Here is a 23242-nt window from a genome sequence, read left to right as displayed (position 1 = left end):
TTGGATAATGAGCTGTTCCACTCCTTCTCCATACTTTTTTCTTGCTATCATTCTGGTAGAGGTTGATCTTGGTTTCATCTGTCCAAATAATGTTTTTCCAGAACTATGCTGGCTTTTTTAGATATTCTTTAGCAAAGTCCAATCTAGCCTTTCTATTCTTAAGGCTTATGAGTGGCTTGCACCTTGCAGTGCACCCTCTGTATTTACTTTCATGCAGTCTTCTCTTTATGGTAGACTTGGATATCGATACGCCTACCCCCTGGAGAGTGTTGTTCACTTGGTTGGCTGTTGTGAAGGGGTTTCTCTTCACCATGAAAATGATTCTGCGATCATCCACCACTGTTGTCTTCCATGGACGTCCAGGTCTTTTTGCGTTGCTGAGTTCACCAGTGCTTGCTTTCTTTCTCAGGATGTACCAAACTGTAGATTTTGCCACTCATAATATTTTAGCAATTTCTCAGATGGATTTTTTCTATTTTCGCAACTTAAGGATGGCTTCTTTCACCTGCATGAAGAGCTCCTTTGACCACATGTTGTCTGTTCACAGCAAAATCTTCCACATGCAAGCACCACACCTCAAATCAACTCCAGGCCTTTTATCTGCTTAATTGATAATGACGTAACGACAGACTTGCCCACACCTGCCCATGAAATAGCCTTTGAGTCAATTGTCCAATTACTTTTGAGCCCCTGAAATGAAGGGATTGTGTTCAAAAAATGCTATAGTTGCCTCACATTTTTATGCAATCATTTTGTTCACCCCACTGAATTAAAGCTGAAAGTCTGCACTTCAACTGCATCTGAGTTGTTTCATTTAAAATTCATTATGGTGATGTACAGAACCAAAATTAGAAAAAAGTTGTCTCTGTCCAAATATTTATAGACCTAACTGTAGATCCCTATTTCTGAACTTAGTTGAAGCACCTTTTGGCAGCAGTTAGAATCTGGAGTCTTCTTGGTATTAATGCAGTAAGCTGCACACACTTAGATTTGGGGATTTGCTGCCATTCCTCTCTGCAGATCCTTTCAAGCTTTGTTAGACTGGATGAAGACCGTCGGTTGACAGCATTATTATGATGTCTCTCCATGCTTCACCATTTGGAATTGTATTGCACAGGTAATGAAAGGAACATTGTTTCCTTCAGACCTGATGCTTATCTTGGTTCCATCAAACCATAAAATCTTGTTTCTCACAGTCTGGGAGTCCTTTTAGGTGTCTTTTTTGCAAATTCCATGCAGGGTTCCATGTGTCTTTTACTGAGGAGAGACTTATGTTTGGCCCCTGTTATAAAGTCCAGATTGGTGGAGTGCTGCAGTGATGGTTGTCCTTCCGGGAGTTTCTCTTATTTCCATACAGGTTCTCTGGAGCTCTGCCAGAGTGATCATGGGGTTCTTGGCCACTTCTCTTGACGTTATACCTTTCCCACAATTCTTCAGTTTTGCAGGGTGTCGTCATTGTTTCAGACTTCTTCCACTTAAGAATTTTGGATACAGTTCTGTCTCTACGTTCTGTAGGCAATTTCTTCGACTTTGAGATTTGGTTTTTTGCTCTGATTCACATCTTCAGCTGTGCTTTTCCTAATCAGGTCAAATTAATTGCTTTGGCCACAGTTGAACTCCAAACAAGGTGTAGAAGCATCTCAATGATGATTAATAGAATAGGGTAGACCATTCAGGTGTAATATAAAAGGCTCTGAGTACTTGGATCAATGTGATATTTCAGTTTATTATTTCAAATTAATTTGCAGAGATTTCTTAAAATCTGTTTTTGCTTGTCATTCTAGGGTATTAAGAGAAATAACTTAAATCTTTAATGACGATTTACACGGCATAACAGACGAGGAAGCCATGACAAGACTATTACCAAAGTGGGAGCTCAATGTATACAGTCTGCCATTTTCGTCGCTGCACTGGAAGGATTTTCAAGATTGGATGATGGTATCTCCCATCCATCCGTCAGCTTCAAAGGTGTGCCGGGCAATGTTCCAAGGCTTTATACTCTTTTTCCATGTGCAGGCCCCCACTTAGGTGAATAATGCAATTCCAAACAAGGCAAAGAGAGGATACAATTTCATGCTGACTCTAACACACAAAAATAGTGCACGTTGCCCATTTGCAGGTGTTCTTAACTTGTCTTGTCTTAAGATGCTTGCCTAGCAATTCTAAATGCTGGGCCCCTGTACTAAATCCAGCTTTGTGTTAGCTGTACATGTGCGAAGAAAAGAAAAGCAGATTTAAAATATTTGCACAGGGCACAGTGACATATTAAACTTATATTCTGATTACAAATGGAGTGACACTATCCAGGATTAGTTCTTGGAACGTGCCTAGTGCTTCTGAGGTAAGCTTCAGCTTCCCACAACCTTGAAACAGAAAAGATATTTAATATTGCATTCTTCATTTTATTACTTAGAACAATGCAAATGACTAACCCACAAACACAAAAATTGTCAAATCAATAAGAAAAGAAAAAAAGTCAAAATACATATTGTGTACATAAAATTTACAAAGGTACTACTCCTGCCAAATGTATAATGACAAAAGTGAAAATTAAACCATCGTAGTGCCATAAAAGGTGAAGAAAAGAAACACATCATTTACATAAAATGAATGTTTACACATGCAAGATTATTCTGCCTGTCATTCATCCATTTTCAAACCCACATATTCAGGTCAGGGTGGCAGTGAGATGCTGCTACAACCTTTCCCAACAGCACTTTGGTACAAGGCGTAAATAAACCCTAGATGGTGCCCCATTGAAATGTGTTCTAAATATTCCCAAAATGAATAATTGAGGCTGGCACAGTGGTAGAGCTGCTGCCTCGCAGTAAGGAGACCCGGGTTCGCTTCCCAGGTCCTGCCTGCGTGGGTTTCCTCCGGGTGCTCTGGTTTCCTCCCACAGTCCAAAGACATGCAGGTTAGGTGGATTGGAGATTCTAAATTGGCCGTAGTGTGTGTGCTTGGTGTGTGGGTGTGTGTGTGTCCTGTGGTGGGTTGGCACCCTGCCCGGGATTGGTTCCTGCCTTGCGCCCTGTGCTGGCTGGGATTGGCTCCAGCAAACCCCAGTGACCCTGTGTTCAGGTTCAGTGGGTTGGAAAATGGATGGATGGATGATTAATTGATCAGTTGAAATACTACAGTAGATGCTGTGCTACAACATTGTGTTTTATAAAACACGTCACTCCTATAATCAGTCATCATGTGCTGCTTTTGACTCAGATGCCTGTCATACCTCAGGGAACTCCGATAATGATGCTCCACCAACGCTGTTTTGTCTGATCCAATGTCAAATGCACATTTTATACAGAATTTTAAACATGTTGCCTTTTGCCTCACTTCCAGTGTAATTTATAGAAAAACAAAAATGGTCATGCTCACTGCTCACCACACCTTATTCTCTCAGCAAAATCTTCACTGTGGACCCATCTTTGCCCAGTCACCTATACACAAATTTTATGCTGAAACAACATGCGAGTAATTAACTTTCTGATTGAGGAAAATAACAAAAAATCGAGCACTAAATACCAGCATTGAAGCCATCCTTGCCCTGTGCAGCCTAGCAAATCCAGGCAGAAATTGTCCTAATGAATGTTGGAGTGATTTCTATTGAGCAGTTTGATTATAAATGACATTTTCATTTATACAACACCTTTTTATAGTGAACACAAACTGAATGTGTACAACTCAATGTGATCCCATATTTCTTTTCACAATAGTAGCACAGGTACAGTAAGTAAAGTGATTTGCTGAGAGTTATTAAGTTGAATGAAACAGGCAGCTTTGTGGTTCAAGTTTTAGTTAATTAACTTCTAGAATGTACTGACATCTGTTCTCCCTAATGGTATGATATCATATCCCATAAAAATACACTCTCAACACCTGCAGCTCTAGCAGAAATAGATGGGTCTTCAAGTTCATTTTAAATATTGAGACACTGGAGCATCCCTCATACTCATATTGGCTGGCAGATCCTTGCAGTGTTTAAGGTCAACCTAATTAAAGGTTTTACCACCTACACTAATTTTGTGTATTTATGGAGTTATAAGATAATTGGATTTTGTAATCAGTGAGTAGGTGCAGCTGTATAAACATTAGCAAATTTAGCAAAGTGAAGGAGAAGCCATTCCCACATGGCATTTTAGGATATAAGAAGGATTTTAGAATTTGTCCTGTGCTTAAATGAATACTCCACCCAAAAATAATATCATTTATTTTTTAGGTTATACTATGTAGTTTGTGATGATGGCAAAAAAAAAAGTTTACCCTCATCTTCTCTGTTCTCCATGAATTTAAGTTTCCCATAGAATGGCAAGCTATAAGGATCAATGCTTGACAATTGCAAACAGTGTAAACAACTTCCATGAAAAATCTCACATTTCTTTTGTCACATGATCAACACGTTGAGTCATTCAGTCGTATGCTCACAAGATGTAAAACGCACACATTTTTTTTGCTAAAATGTTGTTAAATAATTCCGGAAAATGAAAGTAGGCCTCAAACACTTGAAGTCACACTTCTAAATTGAAGATCCAATCATATGGGGTCACACTTTTGGACTGAAGTTCATTGGTCAAGAGTCCTGTCTTCAGCTCAGATGCACGACTTTGCATGAAGAGGTTTCTTGTTTATGGGCCGCTTTCATTTTCTGGAGTTATTTATTGCACAGTGTTTTGGCAAAAAATGCACGTGTACTGCATGTTGTGAGCATACGACTGGATGACTTGACATATAAATTACGCAACAAGGATAACGCGAGTTTTTTTTATTGACTTTAGAACAGCAGCACATGGCGACCATCAGAAATGTTGTTATCTCTGTTCTCCATGTAACAATGCAGTTAAATTTTTTTCTCAGACATTACCACAAACCTCATGGAGCAAGTAACATAAAAAAAATATGTGGAGTTTTCTTTCAACTGGCATCAAGTGATGACATTTATAAAATGGAGTAATGTGATCACATACACAACTATACTTCCTGGACTGCCCAGTTTAGACAATAAGTTGAAACAGAAAAGAGACATGTCACGGTGTGTAGCATCACTCACACATTTGTAGTTCTGAGTTCAGTTCCCAGCCTGCATTTGGAGTTTGCTCATGCATGCTTGTCTCAAGTGACCCAGTTTGAGTGAGTGTAGGTGTGGGTCCTAGTGCTTCTTGCAGTTGATGGGTTCCCCCTTGCACCCCAGTGCCGCAGGGATAGGCACCAGCACACAACAACCCTGAACCGTATACAACTGATGTACAGTATAATTGGCCCAATATGAGAGAGTATGCTCTGGGATGGACTGGCACCCCAGTCAGGTTTGGTGCAAAGCAGGTTGACTCCGAACATGACATAGAAACATAGAATTGGATGCACCTGAGCCATGTTTCAAGTATCATGTGAAAGGGTCTGAATACTTGGGTCAATGTGATATTTCACCTTTTTATTTAGTGAGAAGTCAAACAAAATGACTCCTTTTATTGGCTAACTAAACAGTGTCACACACGTGCAACTAGGAGCGAGCTGAGTGGACCAAGTGGAGGTAGTTACCTGCCAGGCCAGGGGGTGGCAGGGTGCTCTAAACCTATTTCTGTTATCTCTGCAGACCAAATACGGGAAAACCTGCCTGATTTAACGTCACTTCCGGTTCTGGTATCCAGACTGACGTCACTTCCTGTTCCAGTCAGATGACATCACTTCTGGTTCACGGCATATAAAACCTCCATCTTCCCAAACCAGATCAGTTCAATCCTGGAACTCAACCTGACAACAGCCAGGGATAATATACGAGTGGCTGCCTCAAACCTTTCCAGTGTGTTGAGACTCATTCTTTTACAACAGATTACAATATGCAAGGTTTCAAGGCAACTGAGGCCCCTTCTAAAGGCAGATTGTAATTGTAAGATTAGAAACTGCCTGAAGAATAGGCTTGAGTTTCCTCGAAAGCTTGCATATTGTAATCTGTTCGGTTAGCCAATCAAAGGCGTCATTTTGCTTGACTTCTCACTGCATCCATCATGGCTAACACGGTACAACACCCTACTACTAGTTTTTTCTTTGCCTGGTTACTGTCTGTTTGGAGTTTGCAGATCTTCCCCATGTCTGCACCAGACTTTTTCTGGCTTCCTCCTACATTCTGAAGACATTGAAGTTAAAGAATTTTGGTGTGTCTAAATTGGTGTCGTGTCACTATGGATGTGCATGTGGGTGTGCACTGTGATGGAATTCTACCCCATCTTTATTTGGCTCTTTGCTTTGTGCCCCCTGCTGTCTGGATAGGCTCCAGCTCACCATATGCCAAACACTTAACTGGTAACATTGTGGTGTGGCCATGGTGTGGGGGCAGAGGATGAGCGAGACAGACAGATGGACAGTTTAGAAGGTGAGTGGGAGAGTTTCTGGTGTACGTTTGCACTTTATTTTTGTTTGGTGGACAAGTGGGTGAGCCAAGACGTTCAAACCATATTTATTCTGACCCAGATATGATTTACCTTCTCTTTTTGTGTTACTTTTATATTCCCCCTGTAAATATCCCCTTTTGTCTCCTGTATTATTAAGCCAGAATGTTTGATTAAACTTTTACATTTTTGATACTCTTTCTTCCAGTTTAGAGTGCCAAAGGTGCCACAACCTGTAAAAGAAACTTCAGAAAAGCAAGACTGAAAAGCAGTGGTAGAAGGTGGAGGTTATAAGGACACCATGTTTTCTCGCAGTTATCGTCTTTAAAAAGATTTTCTGAGTGGGCCTGCATATAAAGCTTTGCAGCGCTCAAAATAACAGTCAGAGAAAGCATGAATCTAACCTCTTGGCATTTTGTAACGAGAAAAATTACTGTGCGTCTACATTTAGAAAAGCCGGTGTTTAAGTGCCTTCTTTTTTCTGACTTTTAATATAAGCAACATTTTCCTCTTCCGTTTTTGAGCTCCATTTTTTTCATAAGTCAGTCTATATTTTAAACCCTCTTTCTCCATTATAGGGGATGCAGGGAAGTGAAGTCTATCCTAGCAGTAACAGATGCGAGGCAGGAACCAACCCTGCATAGGACGGCATACAAACCTACAGTCGGCCACATTGGAGCAATTTAGAGTCTAAAATCTGCATGGTATACAGTCTCATGCAAATGTTTGGACTTCCTTGGCCAAATTGCTTACTAAGAAAAAAAAATAGTATATTTTTGACAGCAAACATACTAAAGCAATGGCATTTTATTAAAATGCTAATTTATAATTACAATTTTTTTGATGGACTGAAAAAATGTAATAAAAGAGTAAATGTGTCATTTGGAAATGTTTGGGCATCCTTTCAGTTGTAAGAACTTGTTAGGGTGTTGTCTGTTCTGGCTTAGCTTATTAGGTATTAATCTGGTGAAGAAATGTCATTAGGAATCGTCTGCTGATGTCAGTTCCAGAGCCAAATAAGCTGTTTGACTCTTCAGACATTGTTCAACACTCGAACCCTGGGCTCCTCTAACCGACTGACCGAGGGCATGAAAGTTAAACTAATCAATGCTATAAAGCAGGTGCTATAAAATGTATCAAAGTGCTTCCTGCAGTCCGAAATGTCATCAAGGTGTGGCCCTTAAGGGAAACCGCGGAAGTCAAGACAGTTACAATTTATTTGATGAATATAAAAACTTAAAAAAAAGAGTACATTTGGTATTTGCAGAAGTTTAAGCATCGAACTAAGTAATTATGTAGTAATACCCCCCAACCCTGTTTTTTAGCCAGCTGTGATTCTACGAATTCTTCTTTTGGACTTTTTACTTTCTCGTATATGAAGTATAGGGAAAATATTGCAGTCGTCCAAAGATCTGATGTTGAGATTTTGATGAATCTCAACATTTTAGACCTCCCTGAGTCCGAAAATGCCATTTTTGATATTATGTCTCTATGTCCGTCTCTGTGTCTGTGTGTATGTAAACACGATAACTTGAGTACGCTTTCACTTAGGTCAAGCAAATTTTGCATACAAGTATTAGGTACAAAACGTAGATTTCAGTCAACTTTTGGGATTTTTCCATTGACTGGAAGTGGTACTTTACCGTTTATTCATGCAGCTGCAGAGTCCGATTTATTCAACTTTACTTATATAATAATTTTTCAATAGATCATTAACTTGATTTGATTTGTTGTTGATTGTTCTTTAATGTTCATAATATAAAAGTATAATCATTGTCTTGCAGTTTACTCCTCAAATATCCATCCCCATATCTGAGTATACGGGAAAGTCGAGGGGAGACCACTCCCGATTTTTTCCCCATTCTTTCTTGCAGGTCACATCCAGCTGTGAGATGTTCTTACCTGTCTTACGTGTGCAGCATGTTTAACATCCCACCCACAGATTTTCAGTGAGGTTCAAGTCTGGGGACTGCAAAGGTCATTCCCACACCTTCACCTTATAATCCTTGAGGTACACCGCAGTAGATTTTGAAGCGTGTTTTGGGTCATCGTCTTGTTGTAGAAGCCATTCTTTTGGTCAGCCTCAGCTTTCTGAATGACTGCCTTACATTCTTCTCAAAGATTTGTTGATATTTAGTGGAAATCCATTCTTCCCAATGATTGCATATTTTTTCCTGTGCCATCATCTGCCACGTAACCCCAAAACATAAGAGATCCACCCCATACTTAACAGTTGTCAGGAAGTTATTTTCTTCAAATGATGCTCCAAAAAACAGTTGTGGTTTTGGCCAAAGAGTTTGAATTTGACTTCATCTGTCCAGACCGCTTTATTTTGGTATACCGCTGTTTAATGCAGAAGTTATTTTTCATACTTAAGATGGTTTGTAAGAGCCATTTTCCAGTTATTTAGGTCCTATTAAGTTGATAGAAGTATTTTCTTAGTTATTTTAAATGTTAGCCTATAATTAGTGCATAGCATATGGGAGGTTCTTATAACCCCCAAAAGCTGAATTGAATTAATATATTCTAACTTTTTCTTGTCCCTCTGACCACCGACTAGTCTCAGTTAGTGACCTGCCTTGCTGTAGGTAAGGCATGGAGGATCACACGGTTTCAGACCATGCCTTAACATGCTCAGTTGTATGCGCAGAGTCGTACATTTAGAACAGGGGTCCTCAATCACAGTCCTGGAGGGCTGCAGTGGCTGTAGGTTTTTGCTCCAACCCAATTGCTTAATAAGAAGCACTTATTGCTCTTATAACACTTAATTAAATACTTAGAAGGAAAGTGAAGAGAAAAATGTGAAGGACTGAGAATTACTCATCCATTTTAGCCTTCAAATCATTTGGATGATATCCTTACAAAGGGGAAGAAAATCTAGGATATGAGAATCACCTGACATTGCAGAGTTAAAGCACTAACAAGCCATGAAATAAAATTATTAGCATGAATTGCTTTCTAATTAAGCAACCGGGTTAGAATAAAAACCTGCAGCCCTCCAGGACTGTGATTGAGGACCCCTTATTTAGAATGTACTGAATGTTAAGTAAAGCATAGAGAAATAACTCATCCTTAAGTCCATCCATCCATCGATTATCCAACCTGCTATATCCTAACTACAGGGTCACGGGGGGTCTGCCGGAGCCAATCCCAGCCAATACAGGGCGCAAGGCAGGAAACAAACCCCTGGGCAGGGCGGCAGCCCACCGCAGGGTCATCCTTAAGTAAAGAAACAATTGAAGTTGAACTAAAAGAAACATTTGTCCTTTTTTGACTATAATTTTAAGTGTGTAACAACTTTCCTATATTCTTGTGTGTACAGTTTGCTTTAAATTTTCACTAAACGTTTTCAAAATGAACCTTTTTTGGAATAAGAGATTTCTTTGGGTTACATGGTTGACCCATGCTTGATCCTGCCTTACTTACCAGCAGCTTCAGTGCTGTTTGTGATGGGACTGAATGTAAGGTTTCCTTCTGATAGTTCTTCCATGATGGCTCCTCCATGTTCATGTAGGTGATGCTCACATTGCACCACCACTCATTTCTCAGCAAAACTGCCTGTTTGTCCTTTGCAGTTCTTTGGAGGTTTTCCTTTGCCTTTCTGAACAGTAGACAAGTTCCTCAGTCGGTCAGTTTTCTTGGACTTCCAGATCTTGTTTTGACCTACATGGTTCCCCTTATCTGCCATTTCTTAATGACATTTCAGACTATGGAAATTGTCAGTTGGAAGCACGTTGATATCTTTTAACAGCCTTCCCCTGTTTTATTGGTATCGCGTAGTGTAATTTGCAGATTGTGGACCAATTGCATAGAAGAGTCCATTGTTGTTGAGTGTTGCACAATGCTTCAAGAGTTGCAGAATTTATTAGGCTCTGGCTATCATCAGCTGACAATTCCTCATGACAATTCTTGAACAGACTATCAACGTAACTAGACCTTATACCTAAAAAGGTGCCCAACCTTTTGCCAATTACACTTTTTTATTTTTTAATTTCATCAAGTAATTTGTAATTATACAGTAACATTTTCATAAAATGCCATTGTTTTAATTTGTTTTCTATCATAAGTTGTGTTTAATCTTTTACTTCAGATGTCAACAAAATATGTAGTTTGGTTTGAGGTGTCCAAATGTTTGCATCACACTGTACATGTTTATGGCACATGGTAGGAAACTGGTGGGAAAGAAAAACATATGGACATATGGGGGGGGACTCAGCATAAACTGCAGCCAGATCAGGATTTGAGCCCTAGACCCTGGGACTATGAGGCAGCCCACCCGGGGATTGGCGCCAACTTTACATCTTCTGCTACCAAGACAGCCTCTGATGCCCCACAGCCCTAAACCGGATGGTGGCAGTTTAGAAATTAATGAAATAATAGCATGACTGCATCATTTAACAAGGTGCTAGTGGGTTGAACCAAATCTTAGGTTACCTTAGCTGGTCTTTGATCTTTCTTATTCTTGTCACGTTGTCACACTTTTAATTCATTTTCTGAACCTGCTTAGTCTAGTAATGGGAGCCTGTCTGAGCAGCACTGGGCACAAGACAAGAGTTGACCCTGATGGAATGTTAGTCACACTCACTCTGAGCTGATTTACAAACGCCTATTTTCAAATTAACATAACACAACAACGCAGACACTGTTAATGTGCAAACTCCACACCGAGAGAGATTAAACAAGGTAATTGGAGTCAAGCCATCCTCTTCTTTTATTCACCTTATTTACTTTACTAAATAACTTACTCTATGTAACAAGGAGTTTAAAGAGGCTTCTTTTGGCGTTCATAACACTTACAAAGTTTCGGTAAAGCAGTTATTCATCCTACTAAAATATCTTCACTTTGGAACACTCAGAGGTGGCTTAAGTGAGACATTGTCTCCTGATATTGCGTATTTCAATAATAGACTTGTGAGTTCTTCATATTTGTAACGAATTTTACCGGCATGCCAAATGCCACACTGCACAGAGATGCATTATAAGTGCTATGAATACCAAAAGAAGTATTTGTTATAGTCTTGTTATGTAACAGTAAATGATTATAAACACATTTTTGCAATCCCCAAACAAAATGTCTATCCATCCATTATCCAAACCTGCAGCCCTCCAGGACTGTGATTGAGGACCCCTTATTTAGAATGTACTGAATGTTAAGTAAAGCATAGAGAAATAACTCATCCTTAAGTCCATCCATCCATCCATTATCCAACCTGCTATATCCTAACTACAGGGTCATGGGGGTCTGCTGGAGCCAATCCCAGCCAACACAGGGTGCAAGGCAGGAAACAAACCCCAGGCAGGGCGCCAGCCCACAGCAGGGCACACCCACACACCAAGCACAAACTAGGGACAATTTAGGATCGCCAATGCACCTAACCTGTCCTAACCTGTCTTTGAACTGTGGGAGGAAACCGGAGCTCCCGGAGGAAACCCACGCAGACACGGGGAGAACATGCTAACCCCATGCAGGGAGGACCCGGGAAACAAACCCAGGTCTCCTTACTGCGAGGCAGCAGCGCTACCACTGCGCCAATGTACCACCCCACAAAATGTCTGTTTAGACATTTTAGCAGTTTTAGACTTTTTCTTGATTGAATATCCACATACAAGTACGAATTTCACTCTACTGCATACCTGTTACAATAATGAGCCAATAAACCTATCAACCCTCTTGGATTTTTCTTTGCATGTCATTAACAAATTCTTTTAGGAATTTACACATTAATGTTTTGCTCTTGGTACTGTTTACTGGTTTCCCTGGACTCAAATGTTGAGGCCAATTTCCACTAACCAACAAACATCTTTATAGGGAATAAAGTTTAATGGCATCTGTCTACGTCCTGGTCACATGACTCTGATTTTTAGTTTTAACACTGGGATTCCAGTTTCACCACAGAAATACTAAAGGCTAAAGAGCCAAAAGTGTAAAATACCAGCCAGTATATAGTATAACACCATAAGGCCTGCATCTTCTTCTTCTTCTTCTTCTTCTTCTTTCAGCTGCTCCCGTTTGGGGTTGCCACAGTGAATCATCTTCTTCCATATCTTTCTGTCCTCGACATCTTGCTCTGTTACACCCATCACCTGCATGTCTTCTCTCACCACATCCATAAACCTTCTCTTAGGCCTTCCTCTTTTCCTCTTCCCTGGCAGCTCTGTTCTTAGCATCCTTCTCCCAACATACCCAGCATCTCTCCTCTGCACATGTCCAAACCAACATAATCTCGCCTCTTTGTCTCCCAACTGTCCCACCTGAGCTGACCCTCTAATGTCCTCATTTCTAATCCTATCCATCCTCGTCAAACCCAATGCAAATCTTAGCATCTTTAACTCTGCCACCTCCAGCTCTGTCTCCTGCTTTCTGGTCAGTGCCACCGTCTCCAACCCATATAACATAAGTGGTCTCACTACCGTCCTGTAGACCTTCCCTTTCACTCTTGCTGATATCCGTCTGTCACACGTTACTCCTGACACTCTTCTCCACCCATTCCACCCTGCATGCACTCTCTTCTTCACCTTCTCTTCCACAATCCCCTTTACTCTGTACTGTTGATCCCAAGTATTTAAACTCATCCACCTTCACCAACTCTACTCCCTGCATCCTCCTCATTAGTATAAATAGCAGACTAACGGAATGACTCAGCTAATGGTGTAGTAGGTTTAATTGTCTTTGGTGAGTATTAGATTTTAACTGAAATTGGCTTTCATTTTTGATTTACCCTTCTAAAAAGACCTCAAAATATCTATAGTTTGGTTCATCACATTTAAAAAAGAGCTCTTTCTGGCTGTTACTTGTCAAGGGAGAGTAATTGTCATGGGCTAGATGTGCATTACCTCAGTCCTGAGTGTAACATCTGCAAGGCAAGGATGTATTTTTGGCTTCAACACAGACAATGCATGTCAAAATACAAGGCTTAATTATCATGAAACAGCAGCACTGGATTATCCTGCTGTGGTACTTGGGCATAAGCCTACAAAACAGATGTATATAGGACTAGAGAGAGCAGTTTCATGCAATTTATTGCTTAGTATTATTAATTCTTCATAAGAAATTCGACAAACGAGAGACCATTTAGTTCTTTAAGCTCATTTGTTTAGCTAATAGCTAAGCTGTCCCAATATTCTATCCAGAATAAGAACATAAGGCAGAGGTAAAGGAAAGAATTAATTAATTTTGAGATAGTTAACATCTTTATTTACAGTGAATCTCTATATGAAGTTGCTTGATTATATTGTTAACTTTAAACCTCTATTAGTATCTTATGGAAATAAAGGTGTGCAAACTCTAATACTGTGCTGGTTATATTATTAATAAGTAAAAACTGTATTTTCAAATTATTATAATAGCATTTTTATACTTCTTGACAGTTATATTAGTTGCAGTATGTGTGCCCAAATAACCACAAAAGACCAAGTATATCATCAACATTAATTATCTGCATCAATTATATTAATTTGTAATATACAGCCTGAGTGAATGTGAACAACACATTCCTGATTTAATTTACAGTCAAAAGTACACTTTTCTTAACATTAAGAAATAAATGCAAATCATGTCACATTATGGAATGTGCATATCTGAATCACTTGACGTCTTTTTCAAGCATTTTGTATTAACTTGTAACTGCAAAGGCGTGGTGATGTGTTCGTGTGTGCAAGTAAGAATTTCACCGTCGCCAGCGCATATGACAGCAGTGACACTATAAATGATGTCCTTAGGCAGACTGATCCTTGCACGCGTGGATTGCTGTAGATTTTTTACTTTAACTAGTGATAAATAGTTGGCTAAATGTGCTTAACAGCATACTCGGTATACTATTTTTGTGGATGGTGTAGGGAATTGTGATTGTTTTACTTTGATTTAATCTGGTTAAAGGTAACTAAATATGTATTTCTTGGTCATTATGCAATACAAATACGAATCCTGACTGATTGCTGTGAGTTACAAATTAAAGACATTCGTGACAAGTTTGATGTGAATGTAAAAATTGGTTCTTTGCCCAGAATACCAATTGGCTTTTGAATACATTTTAGAGAAATGGTAGGATATAAGTAACCTTTCCAAACAGTGTAGGAGATTGTTGTGATTTCTGAGGTATTAGAATATAATTTTTTAGTTTGGATGTATTTTGTACTTTTACTTTCCTTTTATGTTATTGGTTTTTATTGTTTGTTTTACATTTTCCACACCACCATTTTCTCTTTTGTTTTTCATCACCGGCACAGCCCTAATGTGAACTATAAAAGGATCAAATAACAAAAACACCAAAGTTCATCACACACGACAGTAAGAATTCTGACTAACTGTAAATTCGGGTAGATGCATGAGAAAAAAATTTATTTTGCACAAAATTTAGGTGAATAGCTGTACACATGTAATCGTTAAATTTAATTTAATTTAAGCAGAGCACAGCTCTGAGTACCATGATGGCTTAGAGTTTTCCAAGGGCCAGAATTTTTTCCAGCCAATTGACCTGGCAGTTTTTTTGGATGTGGGAGGAAAACAAATGCTGATATGGGGAGAATCGTCAAACACCAGAAAGACAGGATCAGGACCTGTGAGACAGCAGTGTCACCATGCTGACAACCAGTTCCTTACTACATAAAAAGGGGCAGAGCATACTGTTCTTTCTTAAGAGACTGTGCGCCTTTAATATGGGTAGTGGCATCTTTACATGTTCTGTGGCTCTGGTGATCTGTAGCCAGTGTGATTATCCACACTACAGAGTGCTGGGCAAATAACATCACTACAAGGAGAGGCCCATCAAATCCAACTCATTGTCACTAACTGCAGATGCAGAGCACTGTGAACAATTCTCAGTTAAAACTTAAAAGTATAAGTTATACTCCTTGCTAAATACAGAATTAGCACACATATAAATGCACATATGTTAAAACACAGAGAACAGGATACAACTGATTAATCATAAATGGAATCCAACGGTATCTGTCTCAAGGTTCTCAAACTCTGGTCCTGGAGGGCCGCAGTAGCTGCAGGTTTTCATTCTAACCCTTTTCTTAATTAGGGATCTGTTTTTGCTGCTAATTAACTTCTTTTGAATTGATTTTAATTGACTTGTTTTTTTATAATTTGTTCCCCTGAATTTCTTCATCATTCCTCTGAATTGCTTCATTTCTTTCCTTAAATGGTACCCAAACAGAAATGAAATGTGAAGTGAGTGAGCCAACAGAAGATCAACTAAGTCAGGGCCTCAAATTCCAACCAATTTCACTCCAAGCAGTTGCTTAATTAGGTGCCGAGTCTTGTCGTTAATTAATCCCGTTCTTTAATTCCATTGCTTGTTGCTGCTCTCATTGTGTAATAGCAGACATTTCTGAAATTGTTGATTTTCTCTTTTCTAAGAGCACTGGTAAAATGTTTTGTGGACCTGAGCAGATCAACATTCCTGCGACCCTCATCTTTCTTTATTTTCAGATACTGTATGATGGACACAGTTTACTGGTCCTGTTTTGGTTCATTTTGTATCTTATTATTGTTTGGCAGCTAATTAAGGAAAAAGAAACAATTAAAAAGGGGTCTGAGTGTTCAAGAGCAAGTCAATAACAATTAATTCAAAAGAAGCTAATTACCAGCAAAAATTATGAAAAGGGTTAGAACGAAAACTTGCAGCCACTGTGGCCCTCCAGGACCGGAGTTTGAGACCACTATACAAACTGATAAACTATGGTAAGCTGACAATGGAGAAGATTAAAATTGAAGTCAAAGTCCTGGACACCTCAGCCCACTGGCCGCCTACCCACTCCTAGCGTTTCCAAAGTGGAGTCTGTGCTGACTGTCCAATCTGATGAGAGAATCTCTCCAACACTCCTTTATCCAAGATGACTTTTCCATTTGCAGGAGAACAGCCTGGCAATAAAGCCATGGCACCAAGTGCCACATCCAAATAACAAGAAGAGAAACAGAATAGTGGAGCGTTAGTAATGGTTTAAAATATTGAGATACTTATATTTCTGTAACAAATGACAAATAACAAAGAGAAATGCAGTGTGCCCCCAGCTAATCAGCAGCTCTAGACAGGGTATGCTAAACTAAAGTAGTGAACCTTCTGTCTGGATTTATAACCCCAATTCCAAACAAAGTGTAAAATCTAAATAAAAACAGAATGCAATAATTTGCAAATCTCATAAACCCATATTCTATTCACAATAGAACATAGATAACAAATGTGGAAGCTGAGAAAATGTACCATTTTAAGAAAAGAATAAGGTCATTTTGAATTTGATAGCAGCAACACATCTCAAAAAAGCTGGGACAGGGCCATGTTTACCACTGTGTAGCATCCTCTCTTCTTTTAACAACAGTCCGTAAATGTCTGGGAAATGAGGAGACCAGTTGCTGGACTTTTGGGAGAGGAATATTGTCCCATTCTTGTCTGATATAGGATTCTAGGTGATCAACAGTTCTGCGGGGTCTTCTTTGTCGTATTTTTCAATTCATGATACGGCAAATGTTTTCAATTGGTGAAAGGTGTGGACTGTAGGCAGATCAATTCAACACCCAGACTCTTCTGCTATAAAGCCATGCTGTTGTTAGAGGCAGTATGTAGTTTAGTATTGTCTTGATGGAATATGCAAGGCCTTCCCTGAAACAAACATCGCCTGGATGGGAGCAGATGTTGCTCTAAAACCTGTATATACAGTATCTTTTAGCATTGATGGTGCCTTTTCAGATTTACAAGCTGCCAATTCCATAAGCACTAATGCACCCCAATGCCATCAGAGATGCAGGCTTTTGAACTGAGCGTTGATAACAAGCCGGATTGTCCACCCCCACTTTAGTCTGGAGGACACGGCGTCCATGTTTTCCAAAAAGAATTTCAAGTTTTGCTTCATCTGGCCACAGAACAGTTTTCCACTTTGCCTCAGTCCATTTTATATGAGCTTTGGCCCAGTGAAGACAGCTGTATTTCTGGATCATGTTCACATTTGGCTTCTTCTTTGCATGATAGAGCTTTTACCTGCATTTTTCCATGACACAGCGAACTGTTATCACAGATTATGATTTCTGGAAGTGTTCCTGAGCCTGTGCAGTGATTTCCATGACAGAATCAGGCCTGTTTTTAATGCATTTCCACCTGATTGCCCAAAGATCACTGGCATCCGATATTGATTTTCCGCCTTGTCCCTTGAGCACAGAGATGTCTCCAGATTCTCATAATCTTTTCATGATATTATGTACTGTAGATGATGAGATATTCAAAGTCTTCACAATTTTATGTTGAGGAACATTATTCTGAAATTGTTCCACAATTTGTAGATGCAGTTTTTTTTTCAGATTAGTGAACCTCTGCCCATCTTTGCTTCTGACAGACTCTGCCTATCTAAGATGCTCTTTTTATACCCAATCACATCACTGACCTGCTGCCAATTCACCTAATTAGTTGCAAAAATGTTCCTCCAGCTGTTTCTTATTTAGTACCACTTACTTTTCCAGCATTTTGTTGCCCCCGTCTCAACTTTTTTGAGAGGTGTTGCTACCATCAAATTCAAAATGAGGTCAATTTTTTTACGAAATAATAACATTTCTCACTTTCAACATTTGATATGTTTTCTATGTTTGATTGTGAATAAAACAGGGGTTTATGAGATTTGCAGACCATTGCATTCTGTTTTTTGCATTCAATTTTTTTGTAATTGGGGTTGTAAAAGCCAAGAATGAAGGGGCATCTCTTATATCTGATTAAAGCTGATTAAGAAGACAAGCAAAATTATGGGATGCATTTTGGAGATGCAGAAGGCACGCTCTTAAAAACGCTGGGTCTTTAAAGGCACTTTACTTGGTTATGTGGATCCTTGTAGAACCATTCCTTGACAAAGAAGCATTTCATTCTGAGAAGGGTTTTGCATATGAAGTTGGTTCTTTAGGCTCTGAAAAAGTTCCTAATATTTGGACAAAACAGAAATCATTCATGTATTGCAGACTGCCTAGCAGGATTCTGAGAGATCAAGAAAACCTGAACTTGGCGAGTCCTTGTAAAATCACATACTCCATTAGTATTTCACAAATCTGTTATCATCCATCCATCCGTAGGTATTTATGAAACCTGTTACAGATCTAAATAAAAAAAAGTTCTTTCTGGAACCTTCATAAAGATTGGGAATGAAAAATTGTTCCTGAATGGCATCTCTCTATTTTTAAGAGTGTAGTACAGTCATAGAAAAAGTTTGGGGACCCCTCTCAGCCTGCAAAATAATTTACTCTCCTTTCAACAAAAAAGATAACAGTGGTATGTCTTTCATTTCCTAGAAACATCTGAGTACTGGTGTGTTCCGAACAAAAATTTTTAGTGAAGCAGTATTTAGTTGTATGAAATATAAATCAAATGTGAAAAACTGACTGCAAAAATTTGGGTCTCCTTGTAATTTTGCTGATTTGAATGCCTGTCACTGCTCAATGCTGATTACTTGCAACACCAAATTGGTTGGATTAGTTCATTAAGCCTTGAACTTCATAGACAGGTGTGTCCAATCATGAGATATAAAGGTATTTAAGATGGTCAATTGCAAGTTGTGCTTCCCTTTGACTCTCCTCTGAAGAGTGACAGCATGGGATCCTCAAAGAAACTCTCAAAAGATCTGAAAACAAAGATTGTTCAGTCTCCTGGTTTAGGGGAAGGCTACAAAAAGCTATCAGAGGTTTAAACTGTCAGTTTCAACTGTAAGGAATGTAATCAGGAAATGGAAGGTCACAGGCACAGTTACTGTTAAACCCAGCAGGTCTGGCAGGCCAAGAAAAATACAGGAGCGGCATATGTGCAGGATTGTGAGAATGGTTACAGACAACCCACAGATCACCTCCAAAGACCTGCAAGAACATCTTGCTGCAGATGGTGTATCTGTACATCGTTCTACAATTCAGCACAATTTGCACAAAGAACATCTGTATGGCAGGGTGATGAGAAAGAAGCCCTTTCTGGACTCACGCCACAAACAGAGTCGCTTGTTGTATCCAAATGCTCATTTAGACAAGCCAGATTTATTTTGGAACAAAGTGCTTTGGACTGATGAGACACAAATTGAGTTATTTGGTCATAACTAAATGAGCTTTGCATGGAGGAAGAAGAACACCGCATTCCAAGAAAAACACCTGCTACCTACTGTCAGATTTGGTGGAGGTTCCATCATGCTGTGGGGCTGTGTGGCTAGTTCAGGGACTGGGGCCCTTGTTAAAGTCGAGGGTCAGATGAATTCAACCCAATAGCAACAAATTCTTCAGGATAATGTTCAAGCATCAGTCACAAAGTTGAAGGTACGCAGGGGTTGGATATTCCAACAAGACAGTGACCCAAAACACAGTTTGAAATCTACAAAGGCATTCATGCAGAGGGACAAGTACAATGTTCTGGAATGGCCATCACAGTCCCCTGACTTGAATATCATCGAAAATCTATGGGATGATTTGAAGCAGGCTGTCCATGCTCGGCAGCCATCAAATTTAACTGAACTGGAGAGATTTAGTATGGAAGAATGGTCAAAAATACCTCCATCCAGAATCCAGACACTCATCAAAGGCTATAGGAGGACAGCGTCTAGAGGCTGTTATATTTGCAAAAGGAGGCTCAACTAAGTATTGATATAATGTCTCTGTCAGGGTGCCCAAATTCATGCACCTGTCTAATTTTGTTATGATGCATATTGCATTAATCCAATAAACTTAATGTCACTGCTGAAATACTACTGTTTCCATAAGGCATGTCAGATATTAAAAGGAAGTTGCTACTTTGAAAGCTCAGCCAATGATAAACAAGAATCCAAAGAATTAAGAGGGGTTCCCAATTTTTTTCATATGACTGTATCTGAGGAAAGAATGAACATACCACTGAATGCCATTATGGACAATGCCACATGTCTTTTCTATGACACACTAGCATTGAGGACTTTCAGCCAAGGAATGATTCAGCAGAAGTATGTAAAGAAACACGACTGGAGCTCCTTCATGTCTTCATCAATACATGCTTATAATGCCTCACTGTGACCGCTCTATTCTCAAATCAGAAGCTGTTTTCTTTTTGTAATTCCTCTGTGTATTTGAGGGGGTTGATGTTGTTTGTGATATTTCCTGAGCTAAAAAGCTCAAGCCCAATAAAAGTTCTATCTGCTGTGGAGGATTGCCGGCTTCCCAGTCCGGCCCTCACCCCCAGGCCGCTAGGAGGAGCCCTCCGGACAGCATATTCGTGCCGCGAGTTCCAGCAGGGCATCATGGACATTGTAGTGTTATTACACAGCCTTGCTGGATACCTTGGGGGCCGCCAGGAGCCGCTGTAAGGGGGCTAGTGGGCCCTTACGTGCCCTATAACCCGGGAGTACGTCATCACCACGTGACAGGAAGAAACGACGTGCTCCCGGGCTGAAGAAAGACTGTTTACCCTGACCCGGAAGGGATAAGGACTTGGGGGGTTTGGCCAGGAACCACTTCCGGGTCGGGGGCTATAAAAGGACTCTGGGTGAGCCCAGACATTTGAGCTGAGCTGGGAGGTAGGGTGGCAAAGTGTCTGGGCGAGGAGGATTGGTTATTGTATTGATTTATTAATTATTGATTTATTTATATGAGTGTAGTGGAGTATAGGGTGCTTGGTGCACATATTTGTCTGAATAAAAGCAATATTTGGACTTTTATATGGTGTGAGACGTCTGATCCGAGGGTTCAAGGGGTCACGGATGCCTTAATCATTTACACTGCATTACTGGTAAAAAGTTTTAGAACATGTCTGGTTTTCTTCAAATTTAATCAGTTGAAGTTCAATGAATTACCTAAAATGATGAAAAGGTAAGCAGTAAACTGACAGAGGTTTACATTTAAAGTTTAGGGTAGGAAAAACTGAAAAAAAGGAAATTAGTAACACAGTTTGTTCCATCTCTGCTTTAAGACAGAGAGTGGGTTTCTAAGTAATCAATAGAAGTTGGGACACCTCTGCAAATTGTTTGCTTCAGCTTGCAAGGCTTAACTGACTTTAACTGCTGCAGAACATCTGTAGATTGTAACCTATCAGTTGGTTCTTGAAGAAGGCCTGTTTGTAATATTCTGACATTTTCTTTTTTATTCAGTTAAGTTTAAACCTCTTTCAGTTTACTGCTTACATTTTTTGCCATTTTAAAACACTGAGGTGTTCTAAAGTTTTAGACCAATAGTGTATATATCTATTAATGTGTACCTGACAACTCTCGTCACTTTCCATAGTTTCATCGTACTGTGTCAATAAACAGCTTTGAGTGTGATGTTATTATTAACATCCTGCTTGGGCTTCTTGTTTCAGGAGCATCATCGGATCCATACTGGCGAGCGCCCATACTTGTGCTCCGAATGTGGAAAGCGCTTCATTCGGTGTGCCGACCTCATAAAGCATCGTCTTGTTCATTCGGAGAAGAGGCCATACCCGTGCCCCACCTGCGGCAAGTGCTTCAAGCTACAAGGGGACGTTACAAAGCACTTGGCAGTGCACTCAGAGGCTGAACCTTTCACCTGCCACACTTGCAATAAGACATTCAAGCGGGCAGCCTGCCTGGTTAAACACGAACGGATTCATACTCAGGAAAACCCTTTCAAGTGCCCTACATGTGGTCGGGGTTTCAAGTGGGAAGCCTCACTCACGGAGCATTGTCGCACCCACACTGGTGAGCGGCCCTTTGTGTGTCCATTATCTGGATGTGGGAAAAGCTTTGCGCACCGTTCCACCTTCCAGCAACACAAACGCACCCATCAGAACCAGAAACAGTTCAAGTGTAAGCACTGTGGTCGTGGTTTCAATCACCGTTCAAACCTGGTGAAACACGAAAGGATTCACTTGGCTGACTAGTACTTGTCAGTGATGTCGCTGCACTGTGTTCTTAATCTCTCCTGTTGCTGTGGTTCAGCCGTGCAAACGGAGCTACTGCTATGGAGCAGAAGTCTATGTGACGTAGGCCAGAGACTGCAGGTTTGCAAAGAAGAGGGCCAAGCTTATCATAAAGTCATTTCAGCTGGCAGAGGAGCCAGTCACATTTCTATCACGGAATTTGAGAAATGGACATAATCTGATGATTCATTCGTTTTTAATAAAGTTTAAAATGAGCCAGTGATTTTTTTTGTTCTGCATTACATTTCACAAGATGGAATTGCTATATTGTGTAAAAGCAAATAAACAGATAGCATTTGATGATGCCGTTGACTCAGTTTGTTAATATCATAGATACTTTGGCTCGAACACCATCATTTCAAATGAAATCCTGCAGAGAAGAACCTTCTGGTTTCTTAACCTTTTTTACTACATGTCGTATTTTGTGCCGTCAGTTGAGTTGTCTGTTTTAACAGACACACCAAATTACAACAGTGAAGGAGTTAAAAAATACGACGGTGGCTCTAAACTTGATTAATGATACTGTGTTTTATGTCCACAGGCACAGCAATGGACACTCTGAGCGTGCTGCCAGACCACCACTGGCAGTGAAGAGGGGCCGCTGAACACTTCTGTGCGAACCGGCAGTTGAGAGAGAATGGCAAGATGCCAGTCCACAGTTTTAACAGTTTTGTGTGCTAGTATATCATTTACTTATTACTTTCACTGCTGCAATAGTTAAAAAATAACAAATGGCCTGCCATTTTCTGCTTACCCTTGCTGCAGAAACAGCAATGTTCTGAGAGTATGGAGCCGTTTGGGAGGGAGATAATGATGTCCACACCGGTGTAATGTGCTGAGGGTGAGCCACCAGATTCCGTGACGTGGACCCTCCCCTTTCATATATGGTCTAATGAGGTTATGTCATTTCTTATTCTTCTTTCAGCTGCTCCTGTTACGAGTTGCCACAGTGGATCATCTTTTTTCCAACTCTTCGTGTCCTTTGCATCTTGTTCTGTTATACCC

The 23242-nt window shown here is 40.0% G+C and overlaps 1 protein-coding gene across 1 annotated transcript in view; it reads left to right on the top strand.

Moving 5' to 3' along the window:
- The window catches only part of LOC114662746 (zinc finger protein 501-like), a 58462-nt gene extending 35925 nt beyond the window's left edge, over positions 1-22537 (top strand). Inside the window, exon 3 of the mRNA XM_028816395.2 lies at positions 21659-22537. Within this exon, the coding sequence (XP_028672228.2) occupies positions 21659-22198 (540 nt within the window). The 3' untranslated portion in view covers positions 22199-22537. The remainder of the gene's footprint in view (positions 1-21658) is intronic.
- The last annotated feature ends 705 nt before the right edge of the window (positions 22538-23242 follow it).

The sequence above is a fragment of the Erpetoichthys calabaricus genome, chromosome 12 (genome assembly GCF_900747795.2).
Source record: "Erpetoichthys calabaricus chromosome 12, fErpCal1.3, whole genome shotgun sequence".
Lineage (NCBI taxonomy): Eukaryota > Metazoa > Chordata > Cladistia > Polypteriformes > Polypteridae > Erpetoichthys > Erpetoichthys calabaricus.
The sequence above is the reverse complement of the archived record's forward strand: the minus strand, read 5'-3'. Positions and strand labels throughout refer to the sequence as shown.